Source organism: Staurois parvus, unplaced genomic scaffold (genome assembly GCF_062004578.1).
Source record: "Staurois parvus isolate SC_StPar_1 unplaced genomic scaffold, SC_StPar_1.0 ptg000843l, whole genome shotgun sequence".
In the NCBI taxonomy this organism is placed as follows: Eukaryota; Metazoa; Chordata; class Amphibia; order Anura; family Ranidae; genus Staurois; species Staurois parvus.
This window is the reverse complement of record NW_028318639.1, coordinates 67,175-86,192: the sequence shown is the minus strand read 5'-3', so window position 1 is coordinate 86,192 and position 19,018 is coordinate 67,175. Positions and strand designations below refer to the sequence as shown.

The 19,018-nt window shown below is 46.9% G+C and overlaps 1 protein-coding gene across 9 annotated transcripts in view; it reads right to left on the bottom strand.

Annotated features, from left to right (window-relative positions):
* The window catches only part of LOC149443599 (inter-alpha-trypsin inhibitor heavy chain H3-like), a 72,773-nt gene extending 56,489 nt beyond the window's left edge, over positions 1-16,284 (bottom strand). For all 9 annotated transcript variants that reach the window (XM_089655509.1, XM_089655515.1, XM_089655513.1 and 6 more), the window contains exons 1-9: positions 16,129-16,284; positions 11,711-11,868; positions 8,370-8,474; positions 6,547-6,709; positions 6,296-6,406; positions 4,441-4,569; positions 3,803-3,919; positions 1,410-1,578; positions 205-330 (exon numbers count right to left, since the gene is read on the bottom strand). In XM_089655509.1, coding sequence (XP_089511635.1) covers positions 205-330; positions 1,410-1,578; positions 3,803-3,919; positions 4,441-4,569; positions 6,296-6,406; positions 6,547-6,709; positions 8,370-8,474; positions 11,711-11,868; positions 16,129-16,212 — 1,162 coding nt within the window. In that variant the 5' untranslated portion in view covers positions 16,213-16,284. The remainder of the gene's footprint in view (positions 1-204; positions 331-1,409; positions 1,579-3,802; positions 3,920-4,440; positions 4,570-6,295; positions 6,407-6,546; positions 6,710-8,369; positions 8,475-11,710; positions 11,869-16,128) is intronic.
* Between the last annotated feature and the right edge of the window lie 2,734 nt (positions 16,285-19,018).

The window sequence follows — 19,018 nt, the reverse complement described above, 5'->3', positions numbered from 1 at the left end:
CCCTTCTTTCCTCCCACCCCCTTCCTTCCCCCCTATCGGAGAAGCTCGGCGATTACTGGGCGCCGGCGACTTTCCATTGTCCACACCTGAAGCTGTCATGACATGCACTGTGCATGACTGGCAGGTAGAATCCAATGCGGGAGAGCTCAGCCTCCAGTATGTATTGCACAGCAATGTATGAGCGCTGATCCTGGGCTCACTCACCCGAGGTCGGCTCCCCATCGGACAGGAAGATTATTATGGAAGCGCTCACTTCTGGCAGCTGGTTATTAAAAGTGGCGTTGGTGAGCATTTTGGACGCGGTCAGTAAAGCTTTATTAATGTCAGTACCTGAGGACGAGATGAAGGAAAGAAATATCAATATCTGGTTCTGTACATATATTCCACTACATAGCCCATACATTGCTACTTTGTCTTTTTGTGTTTTCTTGAGTCACTGCTGGGAGGGGGGCACAGGGGGAGGTGGGCTGCCGAGTCACTGCTGGGAGGGGGGCACGGGGGGGGGTGAACTGCTGAGTCACTGCTGGGAGGGGGGTGGGGGGGTAAGCTGCTTAGTAACTGCTGGGAAAGGGGCACAAGGGGGGGATGAGCTGCTGATTCACTACTGGGAGGGGGGCACAGGGGGGGGTGAGCTGCTGAGTCACTGCTGGGAGGGGGGCACGGGAGGGAGGTGAGCTACTGAGTCACTGCTGGGAGGGAGGCACAGGGCAAGCTGAGCTGCTGAGTCTCTGCTGTGAGGGGGGCACAGGGAGAGCTGAGCTGCTGCATCACTACTGGGAGGGGGGGCACAGGGGAAGGTGAGCCGCTGAGTCACTGCTCGGGGGTGGGCAGGGGAGCTGGACTGCTTGCTGGGTAACTGCTGGGAGGCAAAACCAGGGGAGCTGAGCTGCTGTTTTACTGCTGGGATGGAGGAGCAGAGGATGCTGAGCTGCTGAGTCACATCTGGGAGGGGAATTGAGCTGGCAAGTCTCTACCGAAAGGGGAGGGCATGAACAGCTGAATCACTACTAGGAGGGGTGAGCTGAGCTGCCAAGTCACTGCTGAGCAAAGGAGCAGGGTGAGCTGAGCTGCTGACTAACTGCTGCAAGGGGAATGGGGAAAGTCACTGCTAGGAGGGGGGTCACAGTGAGCTGAGCTGCTGATTAACTGATGGCACAGGGAGCTGAGCTGAGCTGGACTAGACAAGGACTTCAGGGCTTCTTCTATAAATTTTGCAGATTAATTGTTCCACAGTGCCAGCAGCTACAGGGGTCAGTAAGGGCTTTTTTTTTTAAAGCTCATTTACAGCTTGTCCATAGCCTGGCTAACCTATTACTTTAAGCATCTTCTTCTAAAAATACATGTTAATGAAAGGGACTCTTTGATGTCTCAGCTTGAGTTTAAGTTGCACCCTTGTGATGGCGTGTTACCTCCTCTTGCTGTGATTTGTGATACAAACTCCTTTGCCTTGTTAATGTTCCCAGGTACGGCCTGAACCAGCTGCTTCTTCCACTTCTCAACCTTATCGTCAAATTTTAAAATAGCAAAGTAATCTTCTTTGGGCACATCCTCGAGAATCTTAAGGAAGGCTTCGTATGTCTGCGTGACAAGCATTAGATATGAGGCATTACACATACAGACGTACATACTGGAGGTAACCATCTTAAATGCTTCAGGAAACACATTGTTGAAGCCACTCTGCTGATAAAATAAAAGTAAAAAAAAGTTTCCCTTGTAAAGAAGATAGTAAATACTCCCTCAGGACCAGGATATGAACCCACAACCTCTGCTACATCCAGCAGTATTTGTTCTTGCTGAGCCACCTAGAACGTTGGACAGCAGCCATACTGATCCCGTGGACAATCTTGCCTTGTCTCTTGTTTCTAGTGACCTTTGAACTCCTCGCTCCTTCCATGAACTTCCGATTTAAGCCATGTCGTTGTCCCTGTTTGCCAAATTATAGTGCTCTTCTCAAGCCAATGTCTCACTCTGGTCTCTCCTGCTGCCGTCTGTACCTTCACTACTACTTATTACCAACCTTAGCTTGTTCTTTGACAATGCTTTCGCTTGAACCAAACCTGCAGCCATTTGCTACTGACCTTGGCTTGTTCCTCGACCACGCTTCTAGTTGACCCTGACCTACAACCCCTTGTTACTGACCTTGGCATGTTCCTCGACCACGCTTCTAGTTGACCCCAACCTACAACCACTTGTCACTGACCTTGGCATGTTCCTCGACCATGCTTCTAATTGACCCCAACCTACAACCACTTGTTTCTGACCTTGGCATGTTCCTTGACCACGCTTCTAGTTGACCCCAACCTACAACCACTTGTTACTGACCTTGGCATGTTCCTCGACCATGGTTCTAATTGACCCCAACCTACAACCACTTGTCACTGACCTTGGCATGTTCCTCGACCATGCTTCTAATTGACCCCAACCTACAACCACTTGTTTCTGACCTTGGCATGTTCCTTGACCACGCTTCTAGTTGACCCCAACCTACAACCCCTTGTTACTGACCTTGGCATGTTCCTCGACCATGCTTCTAATTGACCCCAACCTACAACCACTTGTTTCTGACCTTGGCATGTTCCTCGACCATGCTTCTAATTGACCCCAACCTACAACCACTTGTTTCTGACCTTGGCATGTTCCTTGACCACGCTTCTAATTGACCCCAACCTACAACCACTTGTTTCTGACCTTGGCATGTTCCTCGACCATGCTTCTAATTGACCCCAACCTACAACCACTTGTTACTGACCTTGGCATGTTCCTCGACCACGGTTCTAGTTGACCCTGACCTACGACCACTTGTTACTGACCTTGGCATATTCCTCAACCATGCTTCTTGTTGCCCCTGACCTACGACCACTTGTGGTAAAGAGGCCCTTGTCTTCATCAACATGGCGACAAGGTGCTGTTCCAGGGGGCATTCCCAACATATCGAGGGCATGTGGACTGGTATGGGGGGGCAGTATCTGGGAGCCATCTTATTATTAAAAGGGGCTTCCAGGTTCCAATAAGTCCCCCACCCACAAAACCCCACAACCACCAGGAAAGGGTTGTGAGGAAGAGGCCCTTGTCCTCATCAACATGGCAACAAGGTGCTTTTCCAGGGGCATTCCCACCATATTCAGGGCATGTGGACAGGCATGGGGGGGGGAGGCCAGTATCTGGGAGCCATCTTATTATTAAAGAGTGTGGCTTCCAGATTCCAATAAGCCCCCCACCCACAAACCTCCATAACCACCAGGCAATGGTTGTGGTTAAGATGCCCTGGTTCTCATTAACACTGGGACAGGGTGCTTTTCCAGGTGGCATCCCCTATGTTGAAGGCATGTGGCCTGGTATGGTTCCCTGGGGAGGGGGTACGCCCGCCCCCTTATTTCCTGGCCAGCCAGGCTGAACGCCTAGAAAAAGGGGTCTTATAGAGATTTTTAGGGGGACCTCATGCATTTTTTTAATTGCCTAGAGTCCCACTTAAAATGTTGGGGGGGGACCTCATTTCTTTGTGTGAGATACCCCCTTAAAACCCATACTCAAAGGGTCTGGTATGCATTTTGGGAAGACTCTATGCACAGAACCCCATACATTAACGCACAAATACAAGTGAAGGGGCCCTAAAGGTAAATAGAGTGAACTTGGTGGCTTTCAGATGTACATTCTGAATTCAGTTATGACCCAGAGTCAGTGAAGATGTCATTTCTCACCAAAGGGGAGGATACAGTTATGGGACATATTAAACACCTTTTTATACATTTTCTCAATATGAAAATATATTAACCCGAATTTCTCACCCTGATTGTAAGTTTACCTGTTTAATCTTATTACCGGCCATGGATCCACTGCGGTCAATTACAAACACCACGTTCTTGGGGATCCGCTGGAGGCTGGGAGGAGCAAAATAATGTACAAAATACCCATTGATGACCTGCGGATGACAAAACCAGAAGGGAATGGAACGTTAGAGAATAAAAACATACCGGTCAGAGACTTCGGTGGGACCACTGTGTCACAGGAGGGACAGCGGACTAACAAGCAGGACAAACACTAGAGCAGAGTAAGTACAAAGTAAGCAGCAGGCTAATGATAATATCAGGTACAGGCCGCCTAGATTCTAGACCGTTACACAGAGTAATGACTGCTAAAATCAGACATAACCGACCGTGACTGGGATAAAGCACAAACCGTCCAAATCATTGACAGGAATACTTCAGGGTATGAACAGACAAAAGTCAAACAGACCTCTATCAGAGACAAACTATGATCCAGTACAGGCTGGATGTCCAGCAGGCTACTTAAGCACTCCTGATTGTGGTAGGTGTGCACTGCAGAGAGTTTACCAGGATGCAACGCACTCCGTTCCTCGAAATACTTCCTTGGAAGGCCCCGCCCACCATGAGCGTCGCAGCGATGCAGAGCTGAGAGTATGATCCATAAAGTAAGAATTACCTGCAACTTCCCTGCAGAACTTTCCCTCTTCACATCGTATTTGATCATCAGATCTCCGTCCAGAAGAGTTTCGATGCAGTTTGGACAAGTTCTCTGCTGGCTCACCGTTGGCTTAAATTCTATATGGGCCTGAGAATGAAATATGAGATTGTACGTCATATATACAATATGTATTACGTACAGTATATGTGACCCCTTCTCTACTGGTGACACCCACCCTGTGCTCTGTATTTCCATTTCCTGACCACTAAATATTCCACGCTCAACTGTTAGTTGGATTATAAGAAAGTGGAAGCCACTGGGAACAACAGCCACTCAGCCACCAAGTTGTAGGCCACGTCACATGACAGGGCGGGGTCAGCGCATGCTGAAGCGCACAGTGCGCAGAAGTCACCAACTGTCTGCAGAGTCAATAGCTAAAGACCTCCAAACTTGGTGTGGCCTTCAGATGAGCCCAACAACAGTGCGTAGAGAGCTTCATGGAATGGGTTTCCATGGCCGAGCAGCTGCATCCAAGCCTTCCATCACCAAGTGCAATGCAAATGTTGGATGCTGTGGTGTAAAGCACGCCGCCACTGGACTCTAGAGCAGTGGAGACATGTGCTCTGGGGTGACCAATCACGCTTCTCTGTCTGGCAATCTGATGGATGTGTCTGGATTTTTAGCAGTTGCCAGAAGAACGGTACTTGCCTGACTGCATTGTGCTAAGTGTAAAGTTTGGTGGATGGGGGATTATGGTGTGGGATTGTTTTTCAGAGGTTGGGCTTGGCCCCCTAGTTCCAGTGAAGGGAACACTTAAGGCAATATTTTAGACAATTTCATGCTCCCAACTTTGTGGGAAGAGTTTGGGGATGGCCCCTTCCTGTTCCAACATGACTGCCCACCAGTGCACAAAGCAAGGTCCATAAAGACATGGAGGAGCCAGTTTGGGGTGGAGGAACTTGACTGTCCTGCACAGAGTCCTGACCTCAACCCCATAGAACACCTTTGGGATGAATTAGAGTGGAGACTGCGAGCCAGGCCCCCTCCCCCGACATCAGTGCCTGACCTGACAAATGTGCTTCTGGAAGAATGGTCCAACCTTCCCATAGACACCCTCCTAAACCTTGTGGACGGCCTTCCCAGAAGAGTTGAAGCTGTTATAGCTGCAAAGGGCGGGGCCAACTCAATATTGAACCCTACGGACTAAGACTGGGGGGCCATTAAAGGTCATGTGTGTGGAAAGGGTGGGGCCAACTCAATATTGAACCATACGGACTGAGACTGGGGGGTAATTAAAGGTCATGTGTGTGGAAAGGGCGGGGCCAACTCAATATTGAAATCTACGGACTAAGACTGGGGGGCCATTAAAGGTCATGTGTGTGGAAAGGGCGGGGCCAACTCAATATTGAACCCTAAGGACTAAGACTGGGAGGCCATTAAAGTGCATGTATGTGGAAAGGGTGGGGCCAACTCAATATTGAACCCTACGGACTAAGACTGGGGGGCCATTAAAGGTCATGTGCTTGGAAAGGCCGGCGGCCCAATATTGAACCCTACGGACTAAGACTGGGGGGACCATTAAAGGTCATGTGTGTGGAAAGGCAGGGGCCCAATACTTTTGGCAATATAGTGTAGATCACCAGAGGGGAAAGCTTTCTTTCCCAACAACAGTGGAGTTACTCTTTAAGTCCGCCTTTCTCCTCAACTTTCAAGCAGTCATAAATGGCCAAGAGGGGTAACACAAATCCCGGGGGCTATAAGTACTACCAGGTTCAAGCCCAGACACATATCTCTTTCTAAATGAGAACAGGGCTTCTGTTTTCTGGCCATCATGTTACCTTCTACCAAACATCGCAGGAGGGGAACGCAATACCTTTGTTTCTGTGCGGTTTATTTTAACAATATCTGTCAATTCGTTGGAGATGAAAGCCCCGACGGCCTTCAGAAAGCTGATCCCCTGCGGCTCGATGATGTCCACATTTATCTGAAAATGAAGACAGAACGTTATAAATGCCGAATTCTTCCATCTCCGGGATCAGGAATCTGGGACGGTTGGAGGGTATTGGAAGGCGATACAAACTGAACGGAGAGTTTACGGACGTTGTGAACGTTTCTTCTCCTCACCTGGAAGTTCTCCACCAATCCTTTGGGCTTCACTCTCAGGTTCAACTCATAATTCCCAAGTTGGCGTTTTAGTAATTCTTCGTAAGTCAGTCTAAACGTCGCTTTGGCCAGAGCGCCGACATTCACCGAGATTGTAAAATGTTCCATTTTCCTTCCCGTAGATCTGTGTAGAGAGGGTGTAATATACAAAATATCATCTGTTGATGGGAAAATGTGGAAGATGAAGTTCAACCTGCTTATATTTTCCCTGAAAACATCCCAGCCCCCTGCCTCTGTACTCCTCTCCAGAGCCCCCAGTCCTGATGCAAGCAGTGGGAGGAGTTATGCAAATATCAAAATCTCTTGATGGGTGGGTGTCAGTCTGGAGGAGTGGGCGTTCCTAGGCAGGCTGTATCTGCATAGGTAACGCCCACATGTGATGCTGAGCCTCCATGATTGAAAGAACTGAAATCCAAAGAAGGAAAGGGTGGAAGTCAGGCTGGGGGGAAAAGCGCTAGATGATGCTGGATGTCCTCCAGCCAGGAAATGAGGCAGAGCTCTATCTGACTGGCTGCAGCTTCTAATGCACATTGTAAGAAGCTGTGTGCAGTGAAGCCATTTCCGTCAAGGAGAGGAGCCGGTACACCTGTGCAAGACTGGAGGGGAGGAGCCGGTACACCTGTGCAAGACTGGAGGGGAGGAGCCGGTACACCTGTGCAAGACTGGAGGGGAGGAGCCGGTACACCTGTGCAAGACTGAAGGGGAGGAGCCGGTACACCTGTGCAAGACTGGAGGGGAGGAGCCGGTACACCTGTGCAAGACTGAAGGGGAGGAGCCAGTACACCTGTGCAAGACTGAAGGGGAGGAGCAGGTACAACTGTCCAAGACTGAAGGGGAGGAGTTGGAACACCTGTTCAAGACTGTAGGGGAGGAGCCAGTGCAACTGTGCAAGATTGGAGGGGAGGAGCCAGTACACCTGTGCAAAACAGAAGGGGAGGAGCCGGTACACCTGTACAAGACTGAAGGGGAGGAGTTGGTACACCTGTACAAGACTGAAGGGGAGGGGCCAGCACACCTGTGCAAAAATGAAGGAGAGGAGACGGTACACCTGTGCAAGACTGAAGAGGAGGAGCCAGTAAACTTGTGCAAGACTGAGGGGAGGAGCCGGTACACCTGTGCAAGACTGAAGGGGAGGAGTCGGTACACCTGTGCAAGACTGAAGGGAAGGAGCCGGTACACCTGTGCAAGACTGAAAGAGAGGAGCCCGTACACCTGTGCAAGACTAAAGGGGAGGAGCCGGTACACCTGTGCAAGACTGAAGGGGAGGAGCCAGTACACCTGTGCAAGACTGAAGGGGAGGAGCCGGTACACCTGTGCTAGACTGAAGGGGAGGAGCCAGTACACCTGTGCAAGACTGAAGGGGAGGAGCCGGTACACCTGTGCAAGACTGAAGGGGAGGAGCCGGTACACCTGTGCAAGACTGAAGGGGAGGCTGGAGTGAAACTGAAGGAGGTGAGAAGAAAGGAGAAGAGGAAGAGGGAGGAGGAGGAGAAGAGGAAGAGGGAGGAGGAGGAGGAGGAGGAGAAGAAGAAGAAGAGGAAGGAGAAGAAGAAGATGAAGGGAGGAGGAGGAGGAGAGAAGAGGAAGAAGAAGAAGAAGAAGAAGAAGGAGAGGAAGAGGAAGAGGAAGAAGAAGAAGAAGAAGAAGAAGAAGAAAAGTAAGAAGAAGAGGAAGGAGGAGGAGAGGGAGGAGGAGAGAGGAAGACAAATGACGAGAAACAGAGAGAACACAATATCATTATAGAGATAACATTCCAATACATACAATGAGTTATTGATACCTACTGGACCAACCCAGCGCTCTGCCCCCGGGACACGGCTTTCTGATACGTTCTCTTGGCTTCCGCCTTTTCTTTAACTGTTCCCACTGTGGTGATGTTGTCGACGGTCCTTTAGAAAGAAGAAACCTGTCATCATCGTAATAAGGAGGAGCGGGGGAATTAATTTCCTACATCAAGTACAGATTTAGCATTATCTGAAATCACATAGCTTTGTTTATTAATATGTGATCACCATGTCAGCACTGCCATGGGGACTAGGGGGCTTTGTTTATAAACAAAGAGGTAGGGTTATGCATAGGGGTGGGGTTATGGGTAGGGGTGGAGTAGGGGTATGGTTGGGAATAGATCTAGGGGTAGGGATAGGGTTGGGGATAAATCAAGGGGTAGGGTTGGGGATAGATCTAGGGGTAGGAATATGGTTGGGGATAGATCTAGGGGTAGGGTTGGGGATAGATCTAGGGGTAGGAATATGGTTGGGGATAGATCTAGGGGTAGGGTTGGGGATAGATCTAGGGGTAGGAATAGGGCTGGGGATAGATCTAGGGGTATGGTTGGGTTGGGGATAGATCTAGAGGTAGGAATATGGTTGGGGATAGATCTAGGGGTAGGAATATGGTTGGGAGTAGATCTAGGGGTAGGGATATGGTTGGGAGTAGATCTAGGGGTAGGGTTGGGGATAGATCTAGGGGTAGGAATATGGTTGGGGATAGATCTAGGGGTAGGGTTGGGGATAGATCTAGGGGTAGGAATAGGGCTGGGGATAGATCTAGGGGTATGGTTGGGTTGGGGATAGATCTAGGGGTAGGAATATGGTTGGGGATAGATCTAGGGGTAGGGTTGGGGATAGATTTAGGGGTAGGGATATGGTTGGGAGTAGATCTAGGGGTAGGAATATGGTTGGGAGTAGATCTAGGGGTAGGGATATGGTTGGGAGTAGATCTAGGGGTAGGGTTGGGGATAGATCTAGGGGTAGGGATAGGGCTGGGGATAGATCTAGGGGTATGGTTGGGTTGGGGGGTAGATCTAGGGGTTGGGCTGGGTTGTGGATAGATCTAGGGGTTGGGTTGGGAGTAGATCTATGGGTAGGGATAAGGGTGGGAGTAGATCTAGGGGTATGGATAGGGTTGGGAGTAGATCTAGGGGTAGGGTTGGGGGTAGATCTAGGGGTAGGGTTGGGGGTAGATCCAGGGGTAGAGTTAGGGGTAGATCTAGAGGTATGGTTGGGGATAGATCTAAGGGTTGGGTTGGCGGTAGATCTAGGGGTAGGGTTGGGTTGGCGGTAGATCTAGGGCGGGTGTCGGCAACCCGCGACTCCAGAGCCGCATGCGGCTCTTTTTCACCTTGGCTGCGGCTCCGGAGCACACTGCCCACCAGGTGACAGGCAATAGGGCAGCAATGGGCAAACTACGGCCGGGCGGACCTTTTAATCCGGCCCACGGAGCTAGGCTCCCGCTAGGCTCCTCTCACAGTCCGCCCTGAAGACCGGTGTAGCATGAAAATCGGTCTCCTATGAGGATCTGTCCCCCTCGACGTATCTGCGCATGTGCCGGAGATCGCCGATCGGCTGCTAATGCCTGAAACTGGCACATGCGCAGATACGTCGAGGGGGACAGATCCTCATAGGAGACAGATTTTCATGCTACACCGGAACGGCGCGGGAACACGGCGAGAGGAACGCGCGGAGCAAAGGTAAGTGAATTGACACAGGGGGGGACTTAATATGGGGGATGAATTACTATGGGGGATGAATTACTATATGGGGGATGAATTACTATATGGGGGATGAATTACTATATGGGGGATGAATTACTATGGGGGATGAATTACTATAGGGGGGATGAATTACTATAGGGGGGATGAATTACTATATGGGGGATGAATTACTATGGAGGATGAATTACTATATGGGGGATGAATTACTATATGGGGGATGAATTACTATATGGGGGATGAATTACTATATGGGGGATGAATTACTATATGGGGGATGAATTACTATGGAGGATGAATTACTATATGGGGGATGAATTACTATATGGAGGATGAATTACTATATGGGGGATGAATTACTATATGGAGGATGAATTACTATATGGGGGATGAATTACTATGGGGGATTAATTACTATAGGGGGGATGAATTACTATATGGGGGATGAATTACTATATGGGGGATGAATTACTATAGGGGGGATGAATTACTATATGGGGGATGTATTTTCAGTTTTAAAAATGTGGCTCTCAAAATAAATTTCAATCGTGGTTTTGGCGAGATTTGGCTCAGTTGAAAAAAAAGGTTGCCCACCACTGACCTAAGGCTATGATTGTGATTATGACGATACACTGTGGCCCTGATTAACCCTTTGCTTACTGGGCCCTTAAACCCCCTTCATGACCAGAGCGCTTTTTGCAATATATGCAGTGTCGGATTTGTTTTAAATGTTGCAATGGTTTTGCGGCTCCCAGTCTTTTTTTCCCTCTCGGAAACGGGTCCAAGTGGCTCTTTATGTCTTAAAGGTTGCAGATCCCTGTTCTAGGGGTATGGTTGGGGATAGATCTAGGGGTTGGTGGTAGATCTAGGGGTAGGGTTTGGAGTAGATCTATGAGTAGGGATAGGGTTGGGGGTAGATCTAGGGGTAGGGTTGGGGATAGAGCTAGGGGTTGGGTTGGGAGTAGATCTATGGGTAGGGATAGGGTTGGGGTAGATCTAGGGATAGGGTTGGGGGTAGATCTAGGGATAGGGTTGGGGATAGATTTAGGGGTAGCGATGGGGTTGGGCATAGATCTAGGGGTAGGGTTTGGGATAGATTTAGGGGTAGCGATGGGGTTGGGAGTAGATCTAGGGGTAGGGATAGGGTTGGGGGTAGATCTAGGGGTAGGGTTGTAGGTGGATCTAGGGGTAGGGGTAGATCTAGGGGTAGGGTTGGGGGTAGATCTAGAGGTATGGTTGGGGATAGATCTAGGGGTAGGGATAGGGTTGGGGGTAGATCTAGGGGTAGGGATAGGGTTGGGGGTAGATCTAGGGGTAGGGTTGGGGATAGATCTAGGGGTAGGGATAAGGTTGGGGGTAGATCTAGAGGTATGGTTGGGGGTAGATCTAGGGGTTCAGTTGGGGGTAGATCTAGGGATAGGGGTATGGTTGAGGATAGATCTAGGGGTTCGGTTGGGGGTAGATCTAGTGGTAGAGTTGGGGGTAGATCTAGGGGTAGGGTTGGGGATAGATCTAGGGGTATGGTTGGGGATAGATTTAGGGGTACGGGTTTGGGGTAGATCTAGGGGTATGGTTGGGGATAGATCTAGGGGTCCGGTTGGGGGTAGATGTAGGGGTAGGGTTGTCGGAACTCACATGCTGAAACTGGTGATAAACGCGCTTTTCGGGAGTTCGATGTCGAAGATCGCCTCCTGGGAGGAGTTGGACGGGTTTTCGAGCTCCGTAGTTATTAAAGTCCTGGCAAACCGTGACGTCACCCTGGTCTCTGTGCGCATGCTGCGAATGTCCATTTTCTGGGGAGGACACAATGATGGAGATGTTGGAGTTACAAATTGTCTCGTATTAAAGACAAACTTCTCTCCCTCCACCTAAAATTCAGCTTCAACTGCCTGCTAACTGCCCCCGGAGGAAAAGAAAAAACAACCAATTTACCAAATTTTAGTACATTTTTATAATTTTTAAATCCCTCATTACCTCCCTATTGATTGTTTTTTGTTTTAGTTTTTTTAGGTTATATTGTTGGAATTACATTTTTATCATTTTGAAATCCTGCATTACCTCCCCATCAATTGTTGGGGGGTTTTTTTGGTTGTTGTTTTTTTTTTACTATTGTAATTTAGTTTTTATCATTTTGAAATCCTTCATTACCCCCCCCCCCCCCCCCATCAACTGTTTTTGTTTTTTTTTGTGTGTTTGTTTGTTTGTTTGTTTGTTTGTTTTTACCATTATAATGACATTTTTTATCATCTTGAAAACCTTCATTACTTTCCTATCAACTTTTTTTGTGTTGTTTTCTTTGTTTTTTTACCGTTGTAATTACATTTTTATAATTTTGAAATCCCTCATTACCTCCCCATCAATGGTTTGGGTTTTTTTGTTGGTTTTTTTTGTTGGTTTTTTTTTTGTTGTTTTACCATTGTAATTACATTTATATAATTTTGAAATCCTTCATTACCTCCCCATCAATTGTTTGTCCTTTTTTTGGTTGTTGTTTTTTTTTATCATTGTAATTACGTTTTTAGAATTTTGAAATCCTTCATTACCTCCCCAACAACAGTTTTTTTTTTTGTTGATTTGTTTGTTTTTGTTTGTTTGTTTTTTTACCATTGTAATTAATTTTTTCTCATTTTTAAATCCTTCATTACCTCCCCATTGATTGTTTTTTTTTGTTTGTTTTTTTTTTACCATTGCAATTAAGTTTTTAGAATTTTGAACTCCTTCATTACCTCCCCAACAACTGTTTTTTTTTTTTTTTTGTGAATTTGTTTGTTTTTTTACCATTGTAATTCACTTTTTATCATTTTGAAATCCTTCATTACCTCCCCATCGATTGTTTTTTTTTTATTTTTTTTTTACCATTGTAATTAAGTTTTTATAATTTTGAAATCCTTCTTTACCTTTTTTTTTGTTTGATTGTTTTTTTTTTACCATTATAAGTTTTTAGCACCAAATTGAAAAAAAAGGTTGAATACAATTTTTGTTTGCTTATTTATCTGTTATAGAGCTTGGAGGGGGAGGGGAGGCGGGGGGGGGCGAACTTTGGACCCCGTCTTTGAGTGTCAGAGGACCTTGTCCCAGCACGGCTCCTCATAAGCAAAGCGTACGAAACGCGTCGTTATCCCCGGAGCTGATAAATCTGGACGGCCAACTGAAACAATGTAGCAAATTTTTGCAACAAAATCAGAGACGGTTTTGTCGACGAAGACACGGGCAATCAAAACGCGTCAGTTCGGCAAAGGGGGTCATTTATCATCCAATACAAAAGGGGGCGCTCATCATGCTCAGTATTACACTATGTGTCTTTTTGCAGACGTGCGCAGAACAAAAAAAGTGTTTCCTTTCAGATCGATCGGTTAATGCCGGCCATAGACGGTTCGTTTATCAGGCAATTTTTCATCTGAAAAAATAATCGGCCGATTTTCGTACTGTTAGTGGGCCAATGGCATCGGCCGATGTTCACACTGTTAGCGGGCCAATGGCATCGGCCGATTTTCGCACTGTTAGCGGGCCAATGGCATCGGCCGATTTTCGCACTGTTAGCGGGCCAATGGCATCGGCCGATTTTCGCACTGTTAGCGGGCCAATGGCATCGGCCGATTTTCGCACTGTTAGCGGGCCAATGGCATCGGCCGATTTTCGCACTGTTAGCGGGCCAATGGCATCGGCCGATTTTCGCACTGTTAGCGGGCCAATGGCATCAGCCGATTTTCGCACTGTTAGCGGGCCAATGGCATCGGCCGATTTTCGCACTGTTAGCGGGCCAATGGCATCGGCCGATTTTCGCACTGTTAGCGGGCCAATGGCATCGGCCGATTTTCGCACTGTTAGCGGGCCAATGGCATCGGCCGATTTTCGCACTGTTATTGGGCCAATGGCATCGGACGATTTTCGCACTGTTATTGGGCCAATGGCATCGGACGATTTTCACGGTTCCTCCTCCAGATTCAAAGTATTCGAATGGAATTCTAATCAAAAATGTTGGATCCGAATTGTGGAATTATTGTTTTATTGAAGCCTGGATTGTTACAATGTATACACTTCAAGTGTTTGCAGCTTTGAAACAAATAAAAAATTGTATCGATCCGAATTCAATTGTGAAGCACAGCTGGCTCTCTTCTATTTCGAAATTCAGATTTCAGAAGACAGCTACATTCTTTATATTTTATTCTGTTCTATGTTTCTATTTTAGTCTATTCTATTCTTATATTTTCTATTCCTTTCTATATTAGTTTTTTCTAGTCTATTCTATTCTGTTTTACTCTATTCTATTTGTTTCTTGAAATTCACAGTTCTGAAGATGTCTATATTTTTTGTATTTTATTCTATTCTATTCTTTTATTCATTATCTATTGTATTGTTTTATTTCCTATTCTATTCTAATCTGTTCTGTTTTACTCTATTCCAGTCTATTCTTTTCTAAATTCAAATGTCTGAAGACAGCGATATTTTTTCTCTTATTCTATTCTAAAGGAATAAGAAACAAACAAATAAATAAATGTTATAATAATGAAATGAATAAAGTATAATTCTATACTTTTGTATTCTAATCATTTATTTTCAATTCTATTCTATTTATATTTTATTCTGTTGGCGCCATATAAATCCTGTATAATAATAACAACAATAAATTACTCTAATTACATCCCACAAAAAGGAAGCTTTGATAATGAAATTAAAAATGTAAATGTTTAAATAAAATCTTTCTGTTTTCATTACATACCTTGTTTTAGACCCATTGAGGTCATCACTGGGTCTCTGTGGTTCACTATGCATATCAGGCAAATCAATGCTGGTGGGAGGGGCCAGCAGGGGGCTGTGCAAGACTGAAGGGGAGGAGCCGGTACGCCTGTGCAAGACTGAAGGGGAGGATTCGGTACACCTGTGCAAGACTGAAGGGGAGGAGCCAGTACACCTGTGCAAGACTTAAGGGTAGGAGCCAGTACACCTGTCCAAAACTAAAGGGGAGGAGCTGGTACACCTGTGCAAGACAAAAGGGGAGGAGCCGGTACATCTGTACAAGACAAAAGGGGAGGAGCCAGTACACCTGTGCCAGACTTAAGGGGAGGAGCCAGTACACCTGTGCCAGACTAAAGGGGAGGAGCCGATACTCCTGTGCAAGACTGGAGGGGAGGAGCCGGTACACCTGTGCCAGACTGAAGGGGAGGAGCCGGTACACCTCTGCAAGACTGAAGGGGAGGAGCCAGTACACCTGTGCAAGACTGAAGGGGAGGAGCTGGTACACCTGTGCAAGACTGAAGGGGAGGAGCCGGTACACCTGTGCCAGACTGAAGGGGAGGAGCCGGTACACCTGTGCAAGACTGGAGGGGAGGAGCCGGTACACCTGTGCCAGACTGAAGGGGAGGAGCCAGTACACCTGTGCAAGACTGAAGGGGAGGAGCCGGTACATCTGTGCAAGACTGAAGGGAAGGAGCCGGTACACCTGTGCAAGACTGAAGGGGAGGTTCAGGTACACCTGTGGAAGACTGGAGAGGAGGAGCCGGTACACCTGTGGAAGACTGAAGGGGAGGAGCCGGTAAACCTGTGGAAGACTGAAGGGGAGGAGCCGGTAAACCTGTGCAAGACTGAAGGGGAGGAGCCGGTACACCTGTGCCAGACTGAAGGGGAGGAGCCGGTACACCTGTGCCAGACTGAAGGGGAGGAGCCGGTACACCTGTGCAAGACTGAAGGGGAGGAGCCGGTACACCTGTGCAAGACTGAAGGAAGCACCGGAGGGGGAATTTAATGGTGAAATCGATAATTTTGCTTGAAAATAAATTCCTTCCAAATCTCTTTGCTCTTCCCCAATAAGAACAATAAAAGCGAATAATTGCCCGCGATTGCTCCGCGCACCACATCTGTGCGATCGTTTGCGTCTCTCAGCGTTGTTCTATGTAGCGATCTCTAACAATTCATCACCGGCTCTTCCAATAACGGCCAGCATGCTCCCAGTGTTATAATAAAAGTCCCACAACCCGTCTTCTCGGTCCCATTCAATACCGTGTCGCCATTGGACAGAATCGATCGATCTCCAGACTGTATATGAAGTCACTCACCGTATTCCCATCGCCGGGACGCGCTCCAAGAACGGCGTAAATCGCCAGCGCCAGAATCCACCGTGTGCGGCCGGAGCTGCCCATCGCTGAGCCGTGATCAGGGGAATCTGTCCGGAGAAGAGCCTCTCTGATTAATAAACAACCCCTTCTGGGGGGGGGACTGGGGGGGAGGAGGGGGGGAGGGACAAAGAGGAATGTCAAACATTTGTTTTTGAATGAAAGGGATTATGGAGTCACATGGCGGCCAAATCTGCTTCACCCGAGCCGCCGATCGATTCTGGTAAACAGGACTCTAAACCCCTTGCGTGTGATTAGGCCGCGATGGAAGCTTACCTTACCCAGGGACCAGATCTGGGGGCGGGACCGGCCCATTCAGCCACTATCCCAATATGGGGGGGGGGGGGGGAATTGCTGCTTCCAGCAAAGCCTGATCACACAGGCAATGTGCCAGCTTCCCTGTAAAGGGACAGTTCACCCAGCTGTGCCAGTGATGAGCGGACCGGCTATGTGCTGCTTTATCTGTCAGAATCGCAGCGCAATTTCCCTCCTCAGTCTCACTCCTCTTGTTGCACTTGCTACAATGTCACAGAAATCGGAAAGCTAGAATACTGTAATATCCTTTTTTTTTTTTCTTAAAGGATCAGTAGACGATACAGTTGAAATAAAGGAATCAATAAATAAAGGATAATAAATAAATGAATCTCTAAATTATAAACAAATAAATAATAATAATAAATAAATAAAGGAATAAATAAAGGAATAATTAAATACATAATAAAACATTCTAATAACTAAAGGAATAAATAAATAAATAATTATTATTATTAAATAAATCATATATAAAGGAATAATAAATAAAATAAAATAAAAATGATAATAAAGGGATAAATCAATTATAACTAAAGGTATAATAAATAAAGGAATAATAAATAAATAAATAAATAAATAAATAAGTAAATAATGTTTAAAAATATAATAAAGGAATAAATAATACTAAATGAAAGAAAGAAAGAAAGAAATTACAATGAATAAATAATAATAAATAGACAAATAATAATTAAAGGAAATAATAAATAAATAAATAAATAATACATAGATAATGTTTAAAAATATAATAAAGAAAGAAAGAAAGAAAGAAAAAGAAAGAAATTATAATGAATAAACAATAAATAATAATAAATAGACAAATAATAAATAAAGGAATAATAAATAAATTAAAAATAGAATAAAAGAAAACAAGAATAAATAAATAAAGGAATAAATAATAATAAGTAAAGGAATAAGAAAGAAATTGGCCCTAAGGCAGGGGTGTCAAACTGGCGGCCCTCCAGCTGTTGTGAAACTACAATTCCCATCATGCCTCTGCCCTTGGGAGTCGTGCTTGTATCTGTCAGTCTTGCAATGCCTCATGGGACTTGTAGTTTGGCAGTAGCCGGAGGGCCGCCTGTTTGACACCCGTGGTCTAAGCTGTGAATGTGGCCTAAGGAGCGGCTGAACGTACGATCTTCATGTCCTCGGTAAAAATTGCCTGTAGGCCCCATTCACACGTCAGCGTTTCCTAAAAACAAAACCACATATTTTTGGCGCATTTATGAAGCATTAAAAAAAAACACATGTGACTTTGAGGGGCCATTTATTATTAATGACACCCCAAATGTGGGCGGTGGTCAGAAAGCGTATCAGAAAGCGCAAAGAGGAGCAGTAAGAACCGCATGACTCTGAACACACTGGAAGCTCCATGGGCTACTTGGACGCGCTTGTTGCATGTAGGGCGGCTCAGTGAAATGAATGGGCCGCCCTTTGATCATGGCGTTACGTTGTGAGCATGCTCAGTGAAATGAATGGGCCGCCCCTTTGATCATGGCGTTACGTTGTGAGCGTGCTCAGTGAAATGAATGGGGTGCCCTTTGATCATGGCGTTACGTTGTGAGCGTGCTCAGTGAAATCAATGGGCCGCCCTTTGATCATGGCGTTACGTTGTGAGCATGCTCAGTGAAATGAATGATCCGCCCTTTGATCATGGCATTACGTTGTGAGCATGCTCAGTGAAATCAATGGGCCGCCCCTTTCATCATGGCGTTACGTTGTGAGCATGCTCAGTGAAATCAATGGGCCGCCCTTTGATTATGGCGTTACGTTGTGAGCATGCTCAGTGAAATGAATGGGATGCCCTTTGATCATGGCATTACGTTGTGAGCATGCTCAGTGAAATCAATGGGCCGCCCCTTTCATCATGGCATTACGTTGCGAGCATGCTCAGTGAAATCAATGGGCCGCCCTTTCATCATGGCGTTACGTTGTGAGCATGCTCAGTGAAATGAATGGGCCGCCCTTTGATCATGGCGTTACGTTGTGAGCATGCTCAGTGTGCCCAGAGGTGAGCACAGCCTCAACTAACTGATCAAACCTCCTGTATGGTAACGTATGTGCCGGAGGGAGGAGATATGGAAGCATCCACCGTCATACACTGGGAAGACCTTCATCCTCTCGGCTCCTGGTTGTGGATTCAATGTTGTTTTCCTCCATTGTTGCATGATGGCGCAATGCTCTGAGAGGGTCATGGTCACTGAACATCAACACGCCGGGACAACGCAGAATAAACAACCTCCACTTGGAACCATTCATCCCAACTGGCAGAAGATCAGCGACCTTCCACCTCCGATCTGCCAATGGGCTTTATCAACCGCTCCTCCGAACACCCCCACCCCCGCCCCCACCCCGTCCGTTTACTTTCCGAATGTAGGCTGAATAGAAGAAAGTCGTCGTAGGGAGGAGGGGCAGTTCTGTATTGTTAGATCCCAAGATGGAAGATCCCTCGAATTCTTCTGGCGCATAGAAGGTAGACTTCTACGGGGGGGAGATTTACTAAAACTGGAGCCCTCAGAATCTG